The sequence below is a fragment of the Labeo rohita genome, chromosome 6, assembly GCF_022985175.1.
Source record: "Labeo rohita strain BAU-BD-2019 chromosome 6, IGBB_LRoh.1.0, whole genome shotgun sequence".
In the NCBI taxonomy this organism is placed as follows: domain Eukaryota; kingdom Metazoa; phylum Chordata; class Actinopteri; order Cypriniformes; family Cyprinidae; genus Labeo; species Labeo rohita.
In genome coordinates this window covers 25562091-25578757 of record NC_066874.1, presented here as the reverse complement: position 1 = coordinate 25578757, position 16667 = coordinate 25562091, and the positions used below count along the sequence as shown (strand labels likewise).

General features: G+C 33.9%; 3 protein-coding genes across 3 annotated transcripts; 2 read left to right on the top strand and 1 right to left on the bottom strand.

Moving 5' to 3' along the window:
- Positions 1 to 107: 107 nt before the first annotated feature.
- sxph (saxiphilin) lies at positions 108 to 10575 on the top strand. The gene is made up of 17 exons (XM_051113428.1): positions 108 to 481; positions 1744 to 1907; positions 2013 to 2112; positions 2239 to 2418; positions 4109 to 4271; positions 4359 to 4423; positions 4568 to 4725; positions 4996 to 5182; positions 5266 to 5414; positions 6840 to 6930; positions 7022 to 7072; positions 7154 to 7336; positions 8706 to 8853; positions 8959 to 9041; positions 9116 to 9300; positions 9379 to 9565; positions 10445 to 10575. Exons 1-17 carry the CDS (start codon positions 427 to 429, stop codon positions 10486 to 10488), a joined length of 2193 nt encoding a protein of 730 aa, XP_050969385.1. The 5' UTR covers positions 108 to 426; the 3' UTR covers positions 10489 to 10575.
- Positions 10576 to 10677: 102 nt separating this feature from the next.
- Positions 10678 to 14659, top strand: sirt4 (sirtuin 4). Its single transcript, XM_051113429.1, has 4 exons — positions 10678 to 10813; positions 11546 to 12030; positions 12121 to 12415; positions 14031 to 14659. Exons 2-4 carry the CDS (start codon positions 11546 to 11548, stop codon positions 14178 to 14180), a joined length of 930 nt encoding a protein of 309 aa, XP_050969386.1. The 5' UTR covers positions 10678 to 10813; the 3' UTR covers positions 14181 to 14659.
- A 750-nt stretch (positions 14660 to 15409) lies between these two features.
- c6h1orf74 (chromosome 6 C1orf74 homolog) lies at positions 15410 to 16528 on the bottom strand. Its single transcript, XM_051112847.1, has one exon. It carries the CDS (start codon positions 16314 to 16316, stop codon positions 15528 to 15530), a length of 789 nt encoding a protein of 262 aa, XP_050968804.1. The 5' UTR covers positions 16317 to 16528; the 3' UTR covers positions 15410 to 15527.
- Between the last annotated feature and the right edge of the window lie 139 nt (positions 16529 to 16667).

The window sequence follows — 16667 nt, the reverse complement described above, 5'->3', positions numbered from 1 at the left end:
CCTAAAAAAAATGAGTACTCGAGTTAAAATTTTGTTGGCTGCGTGTGACGTTGGAATGTTGGAAACAAAATTTGGAATCGTCATTTGGACGTTCACATGATGTTGAGTAAGTCCAGTAGCATTTTAGACGACACAATTCCGAACAAAACGCGCTTTCTGGAAATGCCATACAACGCCAAGCAATGAAGGATGCCTGGACTAGAATGGTCCACGTGACATAAGAGTTCCAGTGTAATATTTTCCATATGCGCGCATTTATTATAAGAACTATTCGCTTTGAAAACACCCGCTTGTCCAGTACAGGTTTTTTCTGACAGACGCAAACCTAGACAGTGAGATCTCCAGTAGGCGATATACCTGTTCCAATGAAAAGTCTCTGCAGGACTTGATGTAGACAATTTTCCAAAAACGGATTTTAGTACTGCGATGAAGCGAGTGAGCGCAATTGTCATCTTATTGCTGTGCTCCATCACAAGCTTGGGTAAGTGCGTTTGCTAAAATTAACAAAAGCTGCAAATGATTAACGCTTGCTTTTTTAGTTGTAGCCTGTTCTTTAAATGCATTTTATCATTCTTAGCAATTTGACATTTTTTTAGTAATATGTTCATGAACGTATCTTAGAATTATTAGGAGATAAACATAATCGTTCGGTGAAGAAAAAATTACTGGACCTCAGTCAGAATTTTTTTTATTAGCAATGGATGCAGTGTTGCACCCATATACAATTTTATTTGTTATTTACGGTGCAAAATGATTAGGGACCATATTGTCAAACTGGCCTGCTTTTAAAATGATCGTGCGAAAAATTGTAAAAGAGGGGTCTATATGTTTTTTTAAATTATTAAATTCTGTAGATTTTTGGTGATATTTATGACGTGTAATTCAATAGTATGCCTAAGTAATGACAGCTACACTACTTTAAGTTTTTGAACAGTAAGACTTTTAATGTTTTTTTTAACAGAAATTCTCTTCTGCTCACCAAGCCTGCATGTATTTGATCCAGAGTACAGCAAAAACGGTAAAATTGTATTTGAATATATTTTAAAATGTCATTTATTCCTGTGATTTCAAAGCTAAATTTTTAGCATCATTTCTCCAGTCACATGAACCTTCAGAAATCATTCTAATATTCTTATTTGCTGCTTAAAAAAACATTTATTATTATTTATGTTGAAAACAGCTGAGTAGAAATTTACAGGTTTCTTTGAAGTTCAGAAGAACAGCATTTATCTGAAATAGAAATTTTTTGTAACGTTATAAATGTCTATCATAACTTCAGATCAATTTAAAGTGTCCTTGCTAAATAAAAGTATTCATTTATATAATTTATTTTCCCCCTGCCCCCCAGCAACAACAAAAAAATTATGCAGACTCCAAGCTTTTGAATATTGATTAATAATAATAAAATCTGAACAGCAAATCAGCAGAATGATTTATGATTATAATGATTTCTGAAGGATCATGTGACACTGAAAACTGGAGTAATGATGCTAAAAATGTAGCTTTGATCACAAAACATAAATAATAAATTACATTTAAAAATATATTCAATTGGAAAGCAGTTATTTCAAATGGCAAAAATATTTCACAATATTACTGCTTTTGCTATATTTTGGATCAAATAAATGCAGACTCTGTGAACAGAGGAGAATTCTTTAAAAAAAACATTAAAATCAAAATCTTTTGACTGGTAGTGTACATATATTTGATTTGTGAAGTGTATACCTGTATATCTGTGCTCAGGTAAGAAGATGCGCTGGTGTACAGTGTCAGAACCAGAGCAGAAGAAGTGTGCCGAGCTGGCCAAAGCTCTGGTCGCTGTCCTTTCACCTGCAGCCGTCACGGCATTCGGCCGTCTCTCATGTGTGAGAGCTTATGGCACTGCTGACTGCATTAGTAAGATACGGGTGGGTTACACGTGATATTGCGCAAGCTGAAATCTGTTTGAATACAAATCAACCCCTGGGAACATAAAAGTAGATGGTTTACGTTCTGCTGTCATCTCTTGTCAGGATAATAAAGCTGACCTTGTGACTCTGGATGCTGGAGAGGTGTACTCTGCAGTGAAACATTTTGGACTCACAGCAGTCGCAAAGGAGATCTACAGAGATGGTATCATGCAAAAACCTAATGTGGTTTCAGTTCTGTGCTGTCTTGTAGGTCATATGCCTCACACTTTGCAAGCAGTAACATGTAAATATATTCCTTTTTCACTTTGTCTATCCCTTCATCTCCCAGGTGGCTGTATTCTTGCAGTTGCTGTGGTGAGGAAAAACAGTACAGTAGATATGCGCTCTTTAAAGGGAAGTAGAAGTTGTCATAGTGGAGCTCGCTGGACTGCAGGTTGGAGTCTCCCTTTGGGACATCTACTTTCTCGAAACCTCCTGCCCTGGGCAGAGGATGAGCCCCTCAGTCAGGGTAAGATTATATTATCTACATTATAAACGGTTGAAAAAATTATATACAGTTGAAGTCAAAAGTTTGCATAATCTGCAAAATGTGAATTATTTTACCAAAATAAGAGGGATCAAACAAAATGCATGTTTTTTTGTTTTTTTTTAGTACTGACCTGAATAAGATATATCACATAATACGTTTACACATAGTCCACAAGAGAAAATAATAGTTGAATTTATAAAAAATACCCAGTTCAAAAGTTTACATACACTTGATTCTTAATACTGTGTTGTTACCTGAATGATCCACAGGTGTGTTTTTTGTTTAATGATAGTTGTTCTTGAGTTCCTTATTTGTCCTGAACAGTTAAACTGCCTGCTATTCTTCAGAAAAATCCTTCAGGTCCCACAAATTCTTTGTTTTTTCTGCATTTCAGTGTATTTGAACCCTTTCCAACAATGACTATGATTTTGAGATCTGTGTTTTCACACTGAGGACAACTGCGGGACTCATTTGCAACTATTACAGAAGCTTAAAACGCTCACTGATGTTTCAGAAGGATACACAATGTGTTAAGAACTGGGGGTGAAAACTTTTGAATTTGAAGATCAGGGTCAGATCAATTTAACTTGTTTTGTCTTCTGGGAAACATGTAAGTATCTTCTGTAGCTTCTGAAGAGCAGTGCTAAATAAAAAATAATATGATATTTAATCAGAATAAGAAAAATGTACATGAATCTTCATTCTGTTCAAAAGTTTACACCCCACTTAATGCATCGTGTTTCCTTTTGAAGCATCAGTGAGTGTTTGAACCTTCTGTAATAGTTGCATATGAGTCCCTCGGTTATCCTTATTGTGAAAAGATGGTTCTCAAAATCATACAGTCATTGTTGGCATTAAGAATCAAGAGTGTGTAAACTTTTCAATGGGGCCATTTTTTTTTTTTTTTATAAATGTAACTATTATTTTCTCTTGTGGACTATATGTAAACATCTTTTATGTGAGATATCTTATTCAGGTGAGTACTAAATAAAAAATAACACGCGTTTGTATGGTCCCTCTTATTTTGGTAAAAAAAATTAACACTTTCCAGATTCTGCAAGGTGTCTGTAAACTTTTGACTTCGACTTTATAACCGGTGACAGTAAAACTCAAACTATTAAACTTAAAAAATACATGAATTTTAAAGGGTTAGTTTACCTAAAAATAAAAATTCTGTCGTTAATTACTCACACTTATTTTTTCCAAACCCAAAAGACATTCATTCAGCATCGGACAACAAATTAAGATATTTTTTATAAAATCCAAGAGGTTTCTGACTCTGCATAGACAACAGCGCATATACTTGTGGATTGTACAATTTAGAGTAAATTTTCAACAAGTTTAAATTAACTATTCCTTTAAACTAAAATTAAAACTATTAAACATAAAAGGTATTTCAAAATGTTAATAAATGCTATATTAGTATATAAATAATATTAAAACAACACTCTATACAACAGTCTCTAAAGGATCAGTCTAGAAAATTTTGATGAAATGAAATCAGTTTAAAGCAGTTTCCCAGATTTCTTTTTTCCAGTCGCTTGGTAGTATGGATCATAACATAACAAGTATTAGGTCATGTTCTCCCAAACCAAACAAACAAAGTTTTCAAAAATATATATGACTGTGTCCCAAATTCCCAGTGCTCATATTTTGACTATTTTGTCAGCGGTTAGTACTTTCTTCAATGCCAGCTGTGTGCCTGGAGCATCTACAATAGCAGCCAGCCTTTGTTCCTTGTGCCAGGGTCAAAGGTCATACATTCGTCAGAAAAATTTCAATTGTGAAACGTCTCACAGTGAACCGTTCTACCACAACCAAGGAGCACTCAGGTTAAAACAATCCTATTTAAACATGAATCAATAAGTCACTGTCAAGTTACCTTGAGGATCTTACAGTATCCATTTTTTTTCTTGTAGATGTTTACAGTCACGGGCAGGAGATGTTGCCTTTGTGGATCACACAGTTCTGGACAGCATAGATGGTTAACACAATAATTTACTCTAACATAAACATTTATGCTTCTCTGGATATACTAGTAGTGATTAAATCCTATTTGAGATAAACAGCTTTTCCCGTACGTCCACATTTCTGTTTGGTCCCAGCTTATAGTTTCTTTCCTCAACAGAAAGTGAGAAAGATGAGTTCAGACTGTTGTGTGCTGATGGAAATCATGCTCCCCTCAGCAGTTTTAGAAAGTGTAATCTTGGACGAGGCCCTGGAGGAGGTGTGGTCACACGAATGAATATTCGCAAAATTGCTCGGAAGTTCTTAGTTGCTGCCCAGGTATGTTTTTTGTTGGAGCCCAAAACTGGCACATGAGAGCTGTAAAACTTTAATGCCAAACCAGTCTTTTTAATTTATTTATTTTCTGGGCAAAGAGCAAAAAGATGAAAAGTGTAAATCATAAATACTACCTAATGTATTATTCATTCATTAAACGTTAAACCTTACACAAGCCCAAAGTCTTATAGCACATGAAAATACTGTCTGTCTGGTTCAAGTAGACCTCGAGCTCCTGCAGATGTTCCTTAATAATGTTGTTGATTTTTGAAGATGTCCTTTGGTTGGAGGGGAAGGGAGCGCCAGCGCTTCCAGCTGTTTGAATCAGCATCCTACGGTGGGAGTGACCTTATGTTCAGAGATGTAACTGAGAAGTTATCAGTTCTGATGGAAGACATGGATATGAGCCAGGTTCTGGGACTGGACTATGTGGCCTTGCTCAAGGGCCTTGGACATGAAGGTAAAACTTAGCTTCACCTCTGTACATAATAATCTTGGGAATGATGAGCTTAGATTTTAATTTGTGTATGTGTGTGTGATTAGGCAGCTCACTGGAGGATAGTGTGGTGAGGTGGTGCTGTATAAGTCATGCAGAACAGAAGAAATGCGAGCAGTGGGCTCTTAGCATAAAATCAGATCCTTTGGTGTGTGTGAAAGCCTCATCTATGAGTGACTGCATTGAGAAGATCAAGGTCCAGTAAGACACATTTTCAGCACTTGTGATATATGCTTAAACAAACACCTGCAACATACATATTTTACTTTATTTTATTTTTTATTTTGTTTTGTTTTGTTTTATTTTATTTTCAAATGCATATGAAACTTGTTTCTGCCACTGAATAAAAAAGGTAATTGCGACTTTTTATCTCACAATTCTGACTTTTTTGCAGTTGCAAGTATATATCAAGTATATATAGAATCACAATTCTGAGAATTAAAAAGTCAGAATTCCGAGATAGAACTTTTTTCTCAGAACTGCAAGTTTATATCTCACAATTGTGACTTTTCTCAGAATTACAAGTTTATATCTCGCAATTCTGACTTTATAACACACAATTGTGAGTTATTAAATTTAAAACTGTGAGAAATAAACTTGCAATTCTGAGAACATTTCAGTCTTTTTCCCCCTTAAAATCGGACTTTACAGCTCAAATGAGAAAAAGTCAGAATTGCGAAATACAAACTCCCATTTGTGAGTTTGCGAGTTTATATCTCACAGTTCTGACTTTATAACTCACAATTAATTCTAAAAATGCACTTCTAAAAAATTAGTCAGAATTGTGAGTTTGTATCACAAAATGCTGATTTTGTATCTCGCAATTGCGAATTTATATCTCACAATTCTGAGGAAAAAAGTCAGATTTGTGAGATACAAACTCGCATTTGTGAGAAAATAAGTCAAAATTGCGAGTTTATATCAAGCAACTCTAAAAACAGTTAAAATTGTGAGTTTATATCTCGAAATTCTGACTTTGTATCTCTCAATTGCAAGTTTCTATCTCACAATTCTGAGAAAAAGTCAGAATTGCAAGATACAAACTTGTAAACTTAAATTGTGAGAAAATAAGTCTAAATTGCAAGTTTATATCTCACAATTCTGACTTTATTTGTGAGTTTATATCTTGCAAGTCTGACTTTATAACTGGCAACTGCAAGTTTATATCTCACAAAATTGTCAAAAAGTCAGAAGTGTAAGATTTTATTTTTTCATTCAGTGGCCGAAATTGGCTTCCATAAATTTTAGTATTATTTATATACTATTATAGTAGTTATTTATATTTTGAATTAGCTTTTATTTATTTATATATATATATATATATATATATATATAATATTTATGCAGCGTTAATTCTAATTGAAATAATTTTTAGTAATTTCATTGTTCTGTTGTCATTTTTATTATATTCTGTTTGCTTTCATGTTTTTTTTTTTATTTCAGTTTTATTTATAGTAATTTTAGTACTTTTTCATTATAAGTTTTTCATCTAATAATTATATTTTACTTCATTTCATCTTTTTCAGTTAATGAAAACAATTTTTAGTTTTAGTTAATACCAACACTGGTGATTGTTCTTTGTATCGGTGCCTTGAACAGAGTGAATTGTTCATTTTCACAGAGAGATGAGGTGGACGCTGTGTCTCTGGATGCCACTCACGCATTCATAGCTGGGAAATGTGGCCTTGTCCCTGTTGTAACTGAATATTATGGTATGTAAAACATCCATGTCATTCTCACTCATGTCTTCAAGTTGTTCTCACCTTGATTTGTTTTTTCTTTGCTGATCCTTTTGAAATTTAGGAGAGAAATGTGAGAATCCTGAAGGAGTTGGAGGCCATTTTGAAAGTGATGGTAATACAGAGCTAAAATGAACATGACATAAATGATGCATCTCTATTATTGCGTCTTTACAAAATATATTCATCTCTGCAGAATTTCCACCTGTATATGGTGTGGCAGTTGTACGTCGGACAAGTAGGAGTTTATATTTTGGAGGTCTGGGCAGCAGACGCTCATGCCACGGTCACATGTACAGCCCTGCTGGCTGGGTTTTACCTGTGAGACATACGCTCAGCACAGAGCACAACAGCAGCGCCACATGTCAGCCGAATAATGGTACTACATGTTCCTCTCTATTGGTAACTTTATCAAATAGTTTGAATATAATATTTTAGCTACCTTTAATGGGTTTCAATATTTTATTTATTATTTATTTTTATTTATTATTTATTTGTTTACTTGCATGTCATGTGACCGTTAACCAGCATTAAAGAACCATGAACATGCAAGTGTAGAGTGCTGAAATTTCCATGATACGAAAAATGTGTGAATCGTGCAATCATTCAAGTTTAATTTGAAGCAAATGTGATAGATATACATCACTTAATTTATTTATAGTACTACTACAAATAAAATGTATTATTATTATATTATTAAAACATTCTTTATTAAGGAATATTTACCAGAAAAAATATATATATTTACCGGAATTTATTTAGCAGGAAAATGTAAACACACAACATGGTATTTCTTAAAATAAATAAATAAAATGATATTTTTTTTTAATACAATCATTTAATTAGAGATGCTTTTGATTAATAAAATGTAATGAAATCATTAAAATGAAATCCAGAAAATTAATGGAAAACACAGAATTTGAGAAAAATACAACTGAATTTGAGGAAAAAAAACATATTTCATCAGGCCTTAAAAATGTAACTTGTTGAACTTTTAATAAAATGCTGTTGAACTGGGTAAGTTTCATGATTTCAATTAATTAGATATGCTTTTTGATTCTTTTTTTTTTTTTTTATTTAACCATTAAAACAGCGTCTAGAAAAATTAAAATCAAAAACAGATTTGATCCAGAAAAATAAAACGGAAAAAAATTAATTTTGATAAAAATAAAACAGATTTCATAGGACCCTACAAGTGTCCCGTTAAATTATTGAAATATTAACTTAAAATCTCACAGGGTGTTTTAAGAATAAAAGGTTTTGGAACAACTGATTTAAAGGAAAAAACCTCAGGCCATCCAAGATGTGGGAGTTTGTTTGTTCCTTCAAACACATTTGGAGAAAATTAGCATTACATGACTTGCTCACCAATATATCCCCTGCAGTGAATGGGTGCCGTCAGTATAAGCTGATAAAAGCAGCTAATGAAAAACAGCTGATGGACAGTTAAAATGCCTTAATGATGGATTTGTTTCTTACAAACACACATCTTTTCATTTCACAAAACATTAATTGATAGACTAGAATAGTGTTTTGATTGTTGATTATTATTTAGTCAGCTGTTTGGACCCTCATTCTCCAATGGATCCTCCCATTCACTGCAGAGGATCCATTGGAGAGCAAGTGCCAAGAGCAATTTCTCCAAATCTGTTCTGATGAAGAAAAAAAGCATCTTGGATGGCTTTAGAGCGAGCAAATTTTCATTTTGGGTTGGCCTGTTTCTTTAATGTAACTCACTGTGTTTTCAGTGTACGCTGAGGTGTTTTGGAAAGGTTGTTTGCCAGGAGGTCAAGGCAATCTCTGTAAGGTGTGTTTGGGTGGGACTGAGGAAGCTGCCACCAAACGGTGTGCTGACAACCATAATGAACGTTACTATGGGAATATGGGTGCATTAAGGTGAGGAATTGATATTCCGCACAGTTTAAATAAAATGGTATACGGAAAAATATCTTGTTAATGTACCATGCAGCTTTGCAGGCTTTGAAATGTCTTTTACCTCAGGTGCTTGGTTGGAGACCCCAGTGGGAAGAGCTTCGGAGACATAGCCTTTATGGAACACCACAATCTGGAGAGCAACATTGAACGTAAGATGTAAACTCTTGGAAATGTCATCAAAATTAATCACATTTTTAATATGTGTGATGTGTTTGATGGACAGGTTTAAACTCCAGTGGCTGGGCTGAGGGTTGGCTCACTTGGGATTTTGAGTTGCTTTGTGGAGATGGCAGCCGGGCTCCTCTGACGGAGTGGAAGACCTGTAACTTAGGGGAAATCCCTCCAAATATTGTTATGACACGTCCAGTTCTTACAGCTCGCATTTATGACCTCTTAATGAAGTCACAGGTCTGTGCTGAAATGATAATTATTTGATTGATTTGAAAATCTTTTAGAATCTGAATACTGATGTGTTTTGTGTTATAGGAAACCATAATAGCTGGTCCAGATTCTGGGTTTCATCTGTTTAAGTCTCAAGAGTATGGAGAGAGCGACCTGCTTTTTAAAGATGCTACAACGTGCCTTGTTCACACCAGTCACGTAGACTACCGCACCATACTGGGAGAAGAGTTTTATTCACAGGCTGAGAGCATCTTTAACTGTACACAATCAAGTGAGAATAAAAGGGAAAACATTATTATATGTGACCCTGGACCACAAAACCAGTCATAAGTGTCATTTTTTGTTAGGATAGGACAATATTTGAATACATATTCAACAAACTATTTGAATATCTGGAATCTGAGGGTGCAAAAAAATCAAAATATTGAGAAAATCGCCTTTAAAGTTGTTCAAATGAAGTTCTTAGCAATTCATATTACTAATCAAAAATTAAGTTTTGATATATTTACAGTAGGAAATATCTTTATTGAACATGATCTTTACTTAAAATCCTAATGATTTTTTGCCAAAAATCAAAAATTTTGACCATACTGTGTATTTTTGGCTTTTGCTACATATACCCGTGCTGCCAATGACTGATTTTGTGGTCCAGGGTCACATATGCATACCAATTATTTGTTTGCATTTAAATGCAATTACTGAATTTTTAAAAGAGGTTGGTTAAACAAAGCATATAGATAAGTAAAGCGTCTCTTATTTCAATGGTTATTCATATTTTAATTGACGTTATATACCTTATTTTTTCCTGTAAGAGCGGGCGTGGCCATTTGTAAATATTATGGGTCTGGTTTCTGGTCTAATTTGCATCCAGCTGTTTTTAGCTGTACAAAACAGCTCGTTTTGCTGCTTGATATTGCACATTGGTGTGTTTTACCATATTATTTTAATGTGTTATCTTAATTACAAACACACTGGTTTGTAGTGCAAACAGTTTTACCATGTACTGCATGTTGTTATTCTTCTAATGAACTTCTAATTGCTCATTAATAGAATAATATGGGCCATAGGCTTACTTCTGCATTGAACAGTAAGGATTGTTTTTAATTATGAATCAATTGATTTATTTTTGTTTTGCTTTTTTTTTTGACAGGTATCTTACAGTTCTGCAATCAAGACGTGTGCAGCATATTCTAAACCCCTGAAAACATTTTTAACAATGTTAAAAAGGAAGCATGGGTCATAATGTATATGGTTTATTTTGTATCATTACTGATATACAATAAAATAATCTCTTAAAATATATTGTATATCTGTGAGTAATGTAGAGTTTATTAGTTAGATCAAAGAACACCGATGAAAATGTTTAAACGAGCCAAAAAGCGAGGACGTTCTTTAAACTACATTTACCATAATGCACCTGTGCGACAATACGGAAGTTCTTGTTGTGATGACCGCTAAAGCTACTGTAGTAATGTTTACGAAATAGAAGACTTTTGGTGTCGAGGATTGAAAAATACAGGTACGTTATTAAATAAAATTGGTTGTACATCTGAAATATATATTAAAAGTATATATTCACGCGAAGCATAATGTCCATGACGTGTTTATTAGTGTCCTAGCTTACTTGACATTTGAATTAAGTTATACAATTAGTTGTCACATTAAGCCTACAAACGCCACAAATCTGAATTAACGTCAACTGACATGGCTATTTTATTGACTATTTTAACGTAATAATTAACTTTATGCTCAAATACCATTAAATATGTTGTGCAAAAAGGTATCTAGAGTAATGTTATGATGTTACAAATACACCTTAAAGACATTTATTTGATGTCATAGTCGGATATTACTATTCTTTGTGCTCAAACAACTGAAGCATGTATGTGTGTGTGTATATATATATATATATATATATATATATATAAAATGTATGTATGTATACGTACACACACTTAATATATATACACACTACATTACATGTAGTTGATTTTTAAAATAAACCACTTAGGAAAATGTCAGTACATTTTAAAATATTTCTATACATTTATTATTTTTATTAATGTTTTTATCATTATTATTAGAGACATTGTTAGAGAAGTGTATATTTTATTCACTAGCAAATTAACTGAACAGCTTAATTTCTTAAACAACTTTATTAGTTTTTAGTTGACCATATTTCAGACCATATGATGTACATGTCATTAAATAGTTGACCAACTGTTGTTGTTTTGTTTGTTTTGTTTGTTAGATGCTGTTTTCGTGGACATCCCTGCCTCCTCGTGTGGCAGTGGGAAGATGTGCCTCTACAATACAAGCTAGTGTACAACGATTTGTTCCTGCAAGTGGCTGCATTGACTCCAGTGCTTTGGAACAACTCCAGGCCTTTGTGTCCCAGGCTTCTCGTCTGTTTGTAATAAGCGGCGCTGGACTCTCCACTGAATCTGGAATCCCAGACTATAGATCAGAAGGTGTGGGACTGTATGCACGGACTGACAGGCGGCCTATGCAACATTCAGAGTTTGTGCGCAGTGCGAAATCGAGGCAGCGATACTGGGCACGAAACTATGTGGGGTGGCCCCAGTTCTCATCACACCAGCCAAATCCAGCACATTTCGCATTACAGGACTGGGAGGAAAAAGGAAAACTACACTGGCTTGTCACTCAGAATGTAGATGCATTACACTCAAAGGCAGGACAACAGAGACTGACTGAGCTTCATGGATCTACACATAGGTAAGGCAGGATTATATGGTTGAAGAATTTGTAAAATCTAAAAGAAAAAAATATAAATTCTGTGTGAATTTGTGTTTTGCTTGATCTTAGGGTTGTTTGTTTAGATTGCGGGCAGCTGACTCCACGTGCCGAGCTTCAGAAGCGTTTCGCGGCTCTTAACCCTGGCTGGGCAGCAATTGCCGGTGCTGTGGCTCCAGATGGAGATGTGTTTCTGAAAGACGAGCAGGTGCTAAACTTCATAGTACCTGCATGTGATGCCTGTGGTGGTGTGCTTAAACCTGAGGTGACATTCTTTGGTGATGTGGTGAACCGGACTACAGTTAACTTTGTGCATAACAAGCTGGCTGAGTCTGACGCTGTGCTTGTGGCTGGATCTTCTCTTCAGGTGAGTAATGTTTCATCAATATCACTTTAAAAAATATTTATTATTCACCCAGACCAGGGTTACTTATTCCTACTCAATGGCTGCCATCTACTGGTGAAATTATGTATCATACATATAGGAATTTACAGTTTTTTAAGTAAAAAACATAGTATAACAGATCGCTGCTTCAATGTATAGAATTTTACATATTCACATGGTCTTGGTTAGTTTACTAGAGTTTAAATGGTAATTAAAAATACAGAATTGGCACTAATGAGTTAAGATGAAAAACTTGTATACTAAATACTTTAAAACTGTAATGTTATTTTAGAGTTTTTAGGTGAAAGATTTGAATCAAAATCCCCATGGTTATAATACTTAACTAAAACTAGAACCATAAAGGAACGTTGATACTTGAAATAAAATAAATGTTAAAATAAACTGAAATCAAAAAAAAAACTTTTATCAACTAATAACATTTTTATGGACGCTTGTTTCCATTATTATATAAATGCAATTCTTAAATTATACACTAGTTTTTAAACAGTAAGATTTTTAATGTTTTTTAAAGAAGTCTCTTCTGCTCACCCAGCCTGCATTTATTTGTTTAAAAATACAGCAAAAGCAGTAATATTGTGAAATATTTTTACTATTTAAAATAACTGCTGTCTATTTGAATATATATGAATATAAATGTAATTTATTCCTGTGATCAAAGCTAAATTTTCAGCATCATGGATAGAAAGATCCAAAGACCAGCATTTATCTGAAATAAAAAGCTTTTGTAACAGTATACACAATACAATTCAAAAGCTTGAAGTCAGTATAATTATTTTTTATTTATTTTTTGGAAAATAAATTGTAGAAATTAATACTTTTATTTAGCAAGGATGCTTTATATTGATCAAAAGTGATGATAAAGACATTTTATAATGTTACAAAAGATTTCTGTTTCAGATAAATGCTGTTCTTCTTAACTTTCTATTTATCAAAGAAACCTGAAAAAATTCTACTCAGCAGTTTTCAACTTAATAAATGTTTTTTGAGCAGTAAATCAGAATATTATAATGATTTCTGAAGGATCATGTGACTGGAGTAATGATGCTAAAAATTCAGCTTTGAAATTACAGGAATATATTACATTTTAAAATATATTCAAACAGAAAGTATATAATATATTCAAGAGCCTTCTTTAAAAAACATTAAAAATCAAAAACTTTTGACTGGTAGTGTATGTCACAATTTTGCCATCTTGTAACATTTTTTCTAAACTAAAATGAAATAAAATCATTATAAAATATAATTTAAATGGAAATGGAAAAAAAAAAAATAAATAAAAGCTAATTAAAAATATTGTACTTATAATATTACCATGCATTATAATACTACAATAGTATTTACTATAGCAATAGTATTTCAGTAATATTTCAAACATTGATCCCCACAAATAGTTTCTATCCTATTCCAGTGCACCTTCTTGTAATCTTCAAGTAAACCTAAAGATCTTGAGTAGTTGGTTCAGGTGTGTTTGACTAGAGTTTGAACTAGTTAATGAGTATCCCTGGCCTAGATAATGCAAAGAATTTTTCCTCCTTGACATTTGGAAAGAGGTGAAGGCATTCATTTTTCTTTTCAGGTTTTTTCGGGGTACCGCTTTCTCCTCGCTGCTAGTGAAAGAAAGCTTCCAATAGCCATCGTGAATATAGGACCCACAAGAGCTGATCATCTTACTGACCTCAGGGTGAGCGCGCGCTGTGGAGAAGTGCTGCCGGCCATTCAGCTCTGAGAAGTGAGAAACTCTGGGACTCCTTTCCTTGAAGCTGAACCTCAGCACTCGACTCGTCACAAGATTACTGGAACGTAGATTTGGTTTAGTTCTAGGCTGCTTGCATATACAACAGATCTCTACCTCAAGTTACAGAATTACTTTAACATATACACACATTTGTTAGCTAGAGTTTGAAGTGCAATACAGAATACATCAGTGGCACTAACAAGTCAAGTTTAAATACTTCAAAATTCTGCAGTAGATTCATAGGGACAACTGCATTTCCCATCTAGAATTTACTCTCTGATGTGTTACAGAACTTCTCAAGAATCAATGCAGGAAACGGGTCATGGTAATGATGAAATTCTAAACAAGCTGTATGAATTATGAATTTCTTATTTACTAATAAACATTTGGTTAAGGATCAATGACTATTTAAATATGTATTGAAGTGCATTGAACAAACAAATAAAAATATATACATGTTAATAATTTGTTCTGCTTGAAAATATAAGTCAATTTAATTGTATATCACTGTTCCCAAAGACATTGTTTCAAAGCAGTTTTAGAGAAAATCAAAGCCTTGGAAGTCAAAATGATTGAGATTCACTACCTTAAGATATTATTTGCACACATTATTATACCCTGCTTTAGTAATAAAATCTATTAAAAACATACGTACACTACCAGTCAAACGTTTTTGAACACTAAGATTTTAATGTTTTTTTAAAGAAGTTTCTTCTGCTCACCAAGCCTGCATTTATTTGATCCAAATTACAGCAAAGACAATACAAGTTTTAAATATTTTTTGTTTAAAGTAACTGTTTTCTATTTGAATACGTATAAAAATTGTATTTATTCCTGTGAATTAAAAGCTGAAATTTTCGCACCATTACTCCAGTCACATGAACCTTCAGAAATCATTCTAATATTATGATTTGCTGCTCAAAAAAACTTTTTTTTTTATTATTATGTTGAAAACAGCGGAGAAACAGCAAATCAGCATATTAAAATGATTTCTGAAGGATCATGTGACACTGAAGACTGGAGTAATGATGCTGAAAGTCTAGATTTGATCACAGGAATAAATTACATTTTAAAATATATTCAAATAAAAAGCAGTTATTTTAAATAGTAAAAATGTTTCACAGTATTTTGGATCAAATAAATGCATGCTTGGTGAGCAGAAGGACTTCTTTAAAAAACATTTAAAATCTTGTGGTATAAAAACTTTTGACGTAGTGTAAATGATACTGAAAATAGGTGATGCATGAAAAAAAATTAACAAATAACTGAAACAATGACTGTAATGCATTTCTGAGAAAACCCATTTAATAATAAAAAAGAAACATAAATCAGGTTTATTCAAAGGGTCACAGAGGGCAAAGTGACTGTATCCCTAGAAAAGCAGAGATCAGTCAGAACTGGCTGTTTGTTAAATCTCTCTCTCAGATGCTCAGTCCACCGTTGCACATGACTTTGCACTTCTGTCCACAGCTCTTCAGGAACACTGAATGAGTAAAGACAACAGTGATGATTTATGTCACGTATCTGCCATTTGACCCAAACCGTGCACACCACCAGAGGTGTCATACACAGACAGTTCCCAAATCCTTTAGTTTGGTCAAACCAGTATGAGGCTGGATAACCTAACAGGATTCCAAAAAGAGTGCACAAGTTCCAGTCATGGTACAGCTCCTCTCCCAACACCATCACTGAGGAGCCTTTGTCCAGCTCACTCATGAAGAATCCTGAAAGAGTTTTAATCATACCCTCAGTTCTCTTCTCAAAGTTAACCAAGACAGGTTGTTTTCTTGAGGGACATACGTCTATCAGAAGGAGACTTTTGCTTTGGAGAAGATCATCCAAGTGGGACTCAATAGTGGCAGGGTTAAAAATAAATGTGTTGCCATCAATGGAAAGTATCCGTAGTGAACTGCTTACAACTCCATACTCCTGTAGAGAATTGAGGTACAGCTGAAGCTGCTCTGGAGATGCTATATTACTGTCGTAAAGCAGCGCAGGTTTGACGCCCAGATCCACAGCCATTATTTGAACGGCCACATCAAGACATGTGGACGGGGATAAACGCTTCTTACGAGGACACAATAACTTCTGTGCGGCAGAGACGAGCATTTCTGATGAAGCAAACATTGCACTCCTTTCCAAGTACAAGTATAAAATATTTGTTGACGGCAGAACACTTAATTAATGAAGGTTCACATTCCAGCATTGGTCAGGTACATTGTAGAGGTGCTGTTAAAACAAAAATGTAGTTTAACAAATCGTTCATTACACAAAAAGATTCTCGTCACATACTGACGCTGTGGGCCACTGAAAGAATCGCGATTCAAAAGATTCGAGTCATTAGGTGAATCAAATTTTTTCCAAACTTCCTGTTAAAAGCTGTGACAAGTTAAAAGTTCTACAGTGTACAATAATGAAACAAACTGAGTTTGAACATAGATTTTTTGCTTCAGTGTATAATGTTATGAACGTTTTTAA

Bases quoted from the DNA above. Each gene is read 5' to 3' on its own strand.
- sxph (XM_051113428.1), top strand. From the start codon at position 427: ATGAAGCGAGTGAGCGCAATTGTCATCTTATTGCTGTGCTCCATCACA. The intron at 2,113-2,238 runs GTATCATGCAAA...TTCATCTCCCAG, and splicing joins AAAGGAGATCTACAGAGATG to GTGGCTGTATTCTTGCAGTT. The intron at 6,931-7,021 runs GTATGTAAAACA...TTTGAAATTTAG, and splicing joins TGTTGTAACTGAATATTATG to GAGAGAAATGTGAGAATCCT.
- sirt4 (XM_051113429.1), top strand. From the start codon at position 11,546: ATGCTGTTTTCGTGGACATCCCTGCCTCCTCGTGTGGCAGTGGGAAGA. The intron at 12,031-12,120 runs GTAAGGCAGGAT...GCTTGATCTTAG, and splicing joins CTTCATGGATCTACACATAG to GGTTGTTTGTTTAGATTGCG. The intron at 12,416-14,030 runs GTGAGTAATGTT...TTTTCTTTTCAG, and splicing joins TGGCTGGATCTTCTCTTCAG to GTTTTTTCGGGGTACCGCTT.
- c6h1orf74 (XM_051112847.1), bottom strand. From the start codon at position 16,316: ATGTTTGCTTCATCAGAAATGCTCGTCTCTGCCGCACAGAAGTTATTG.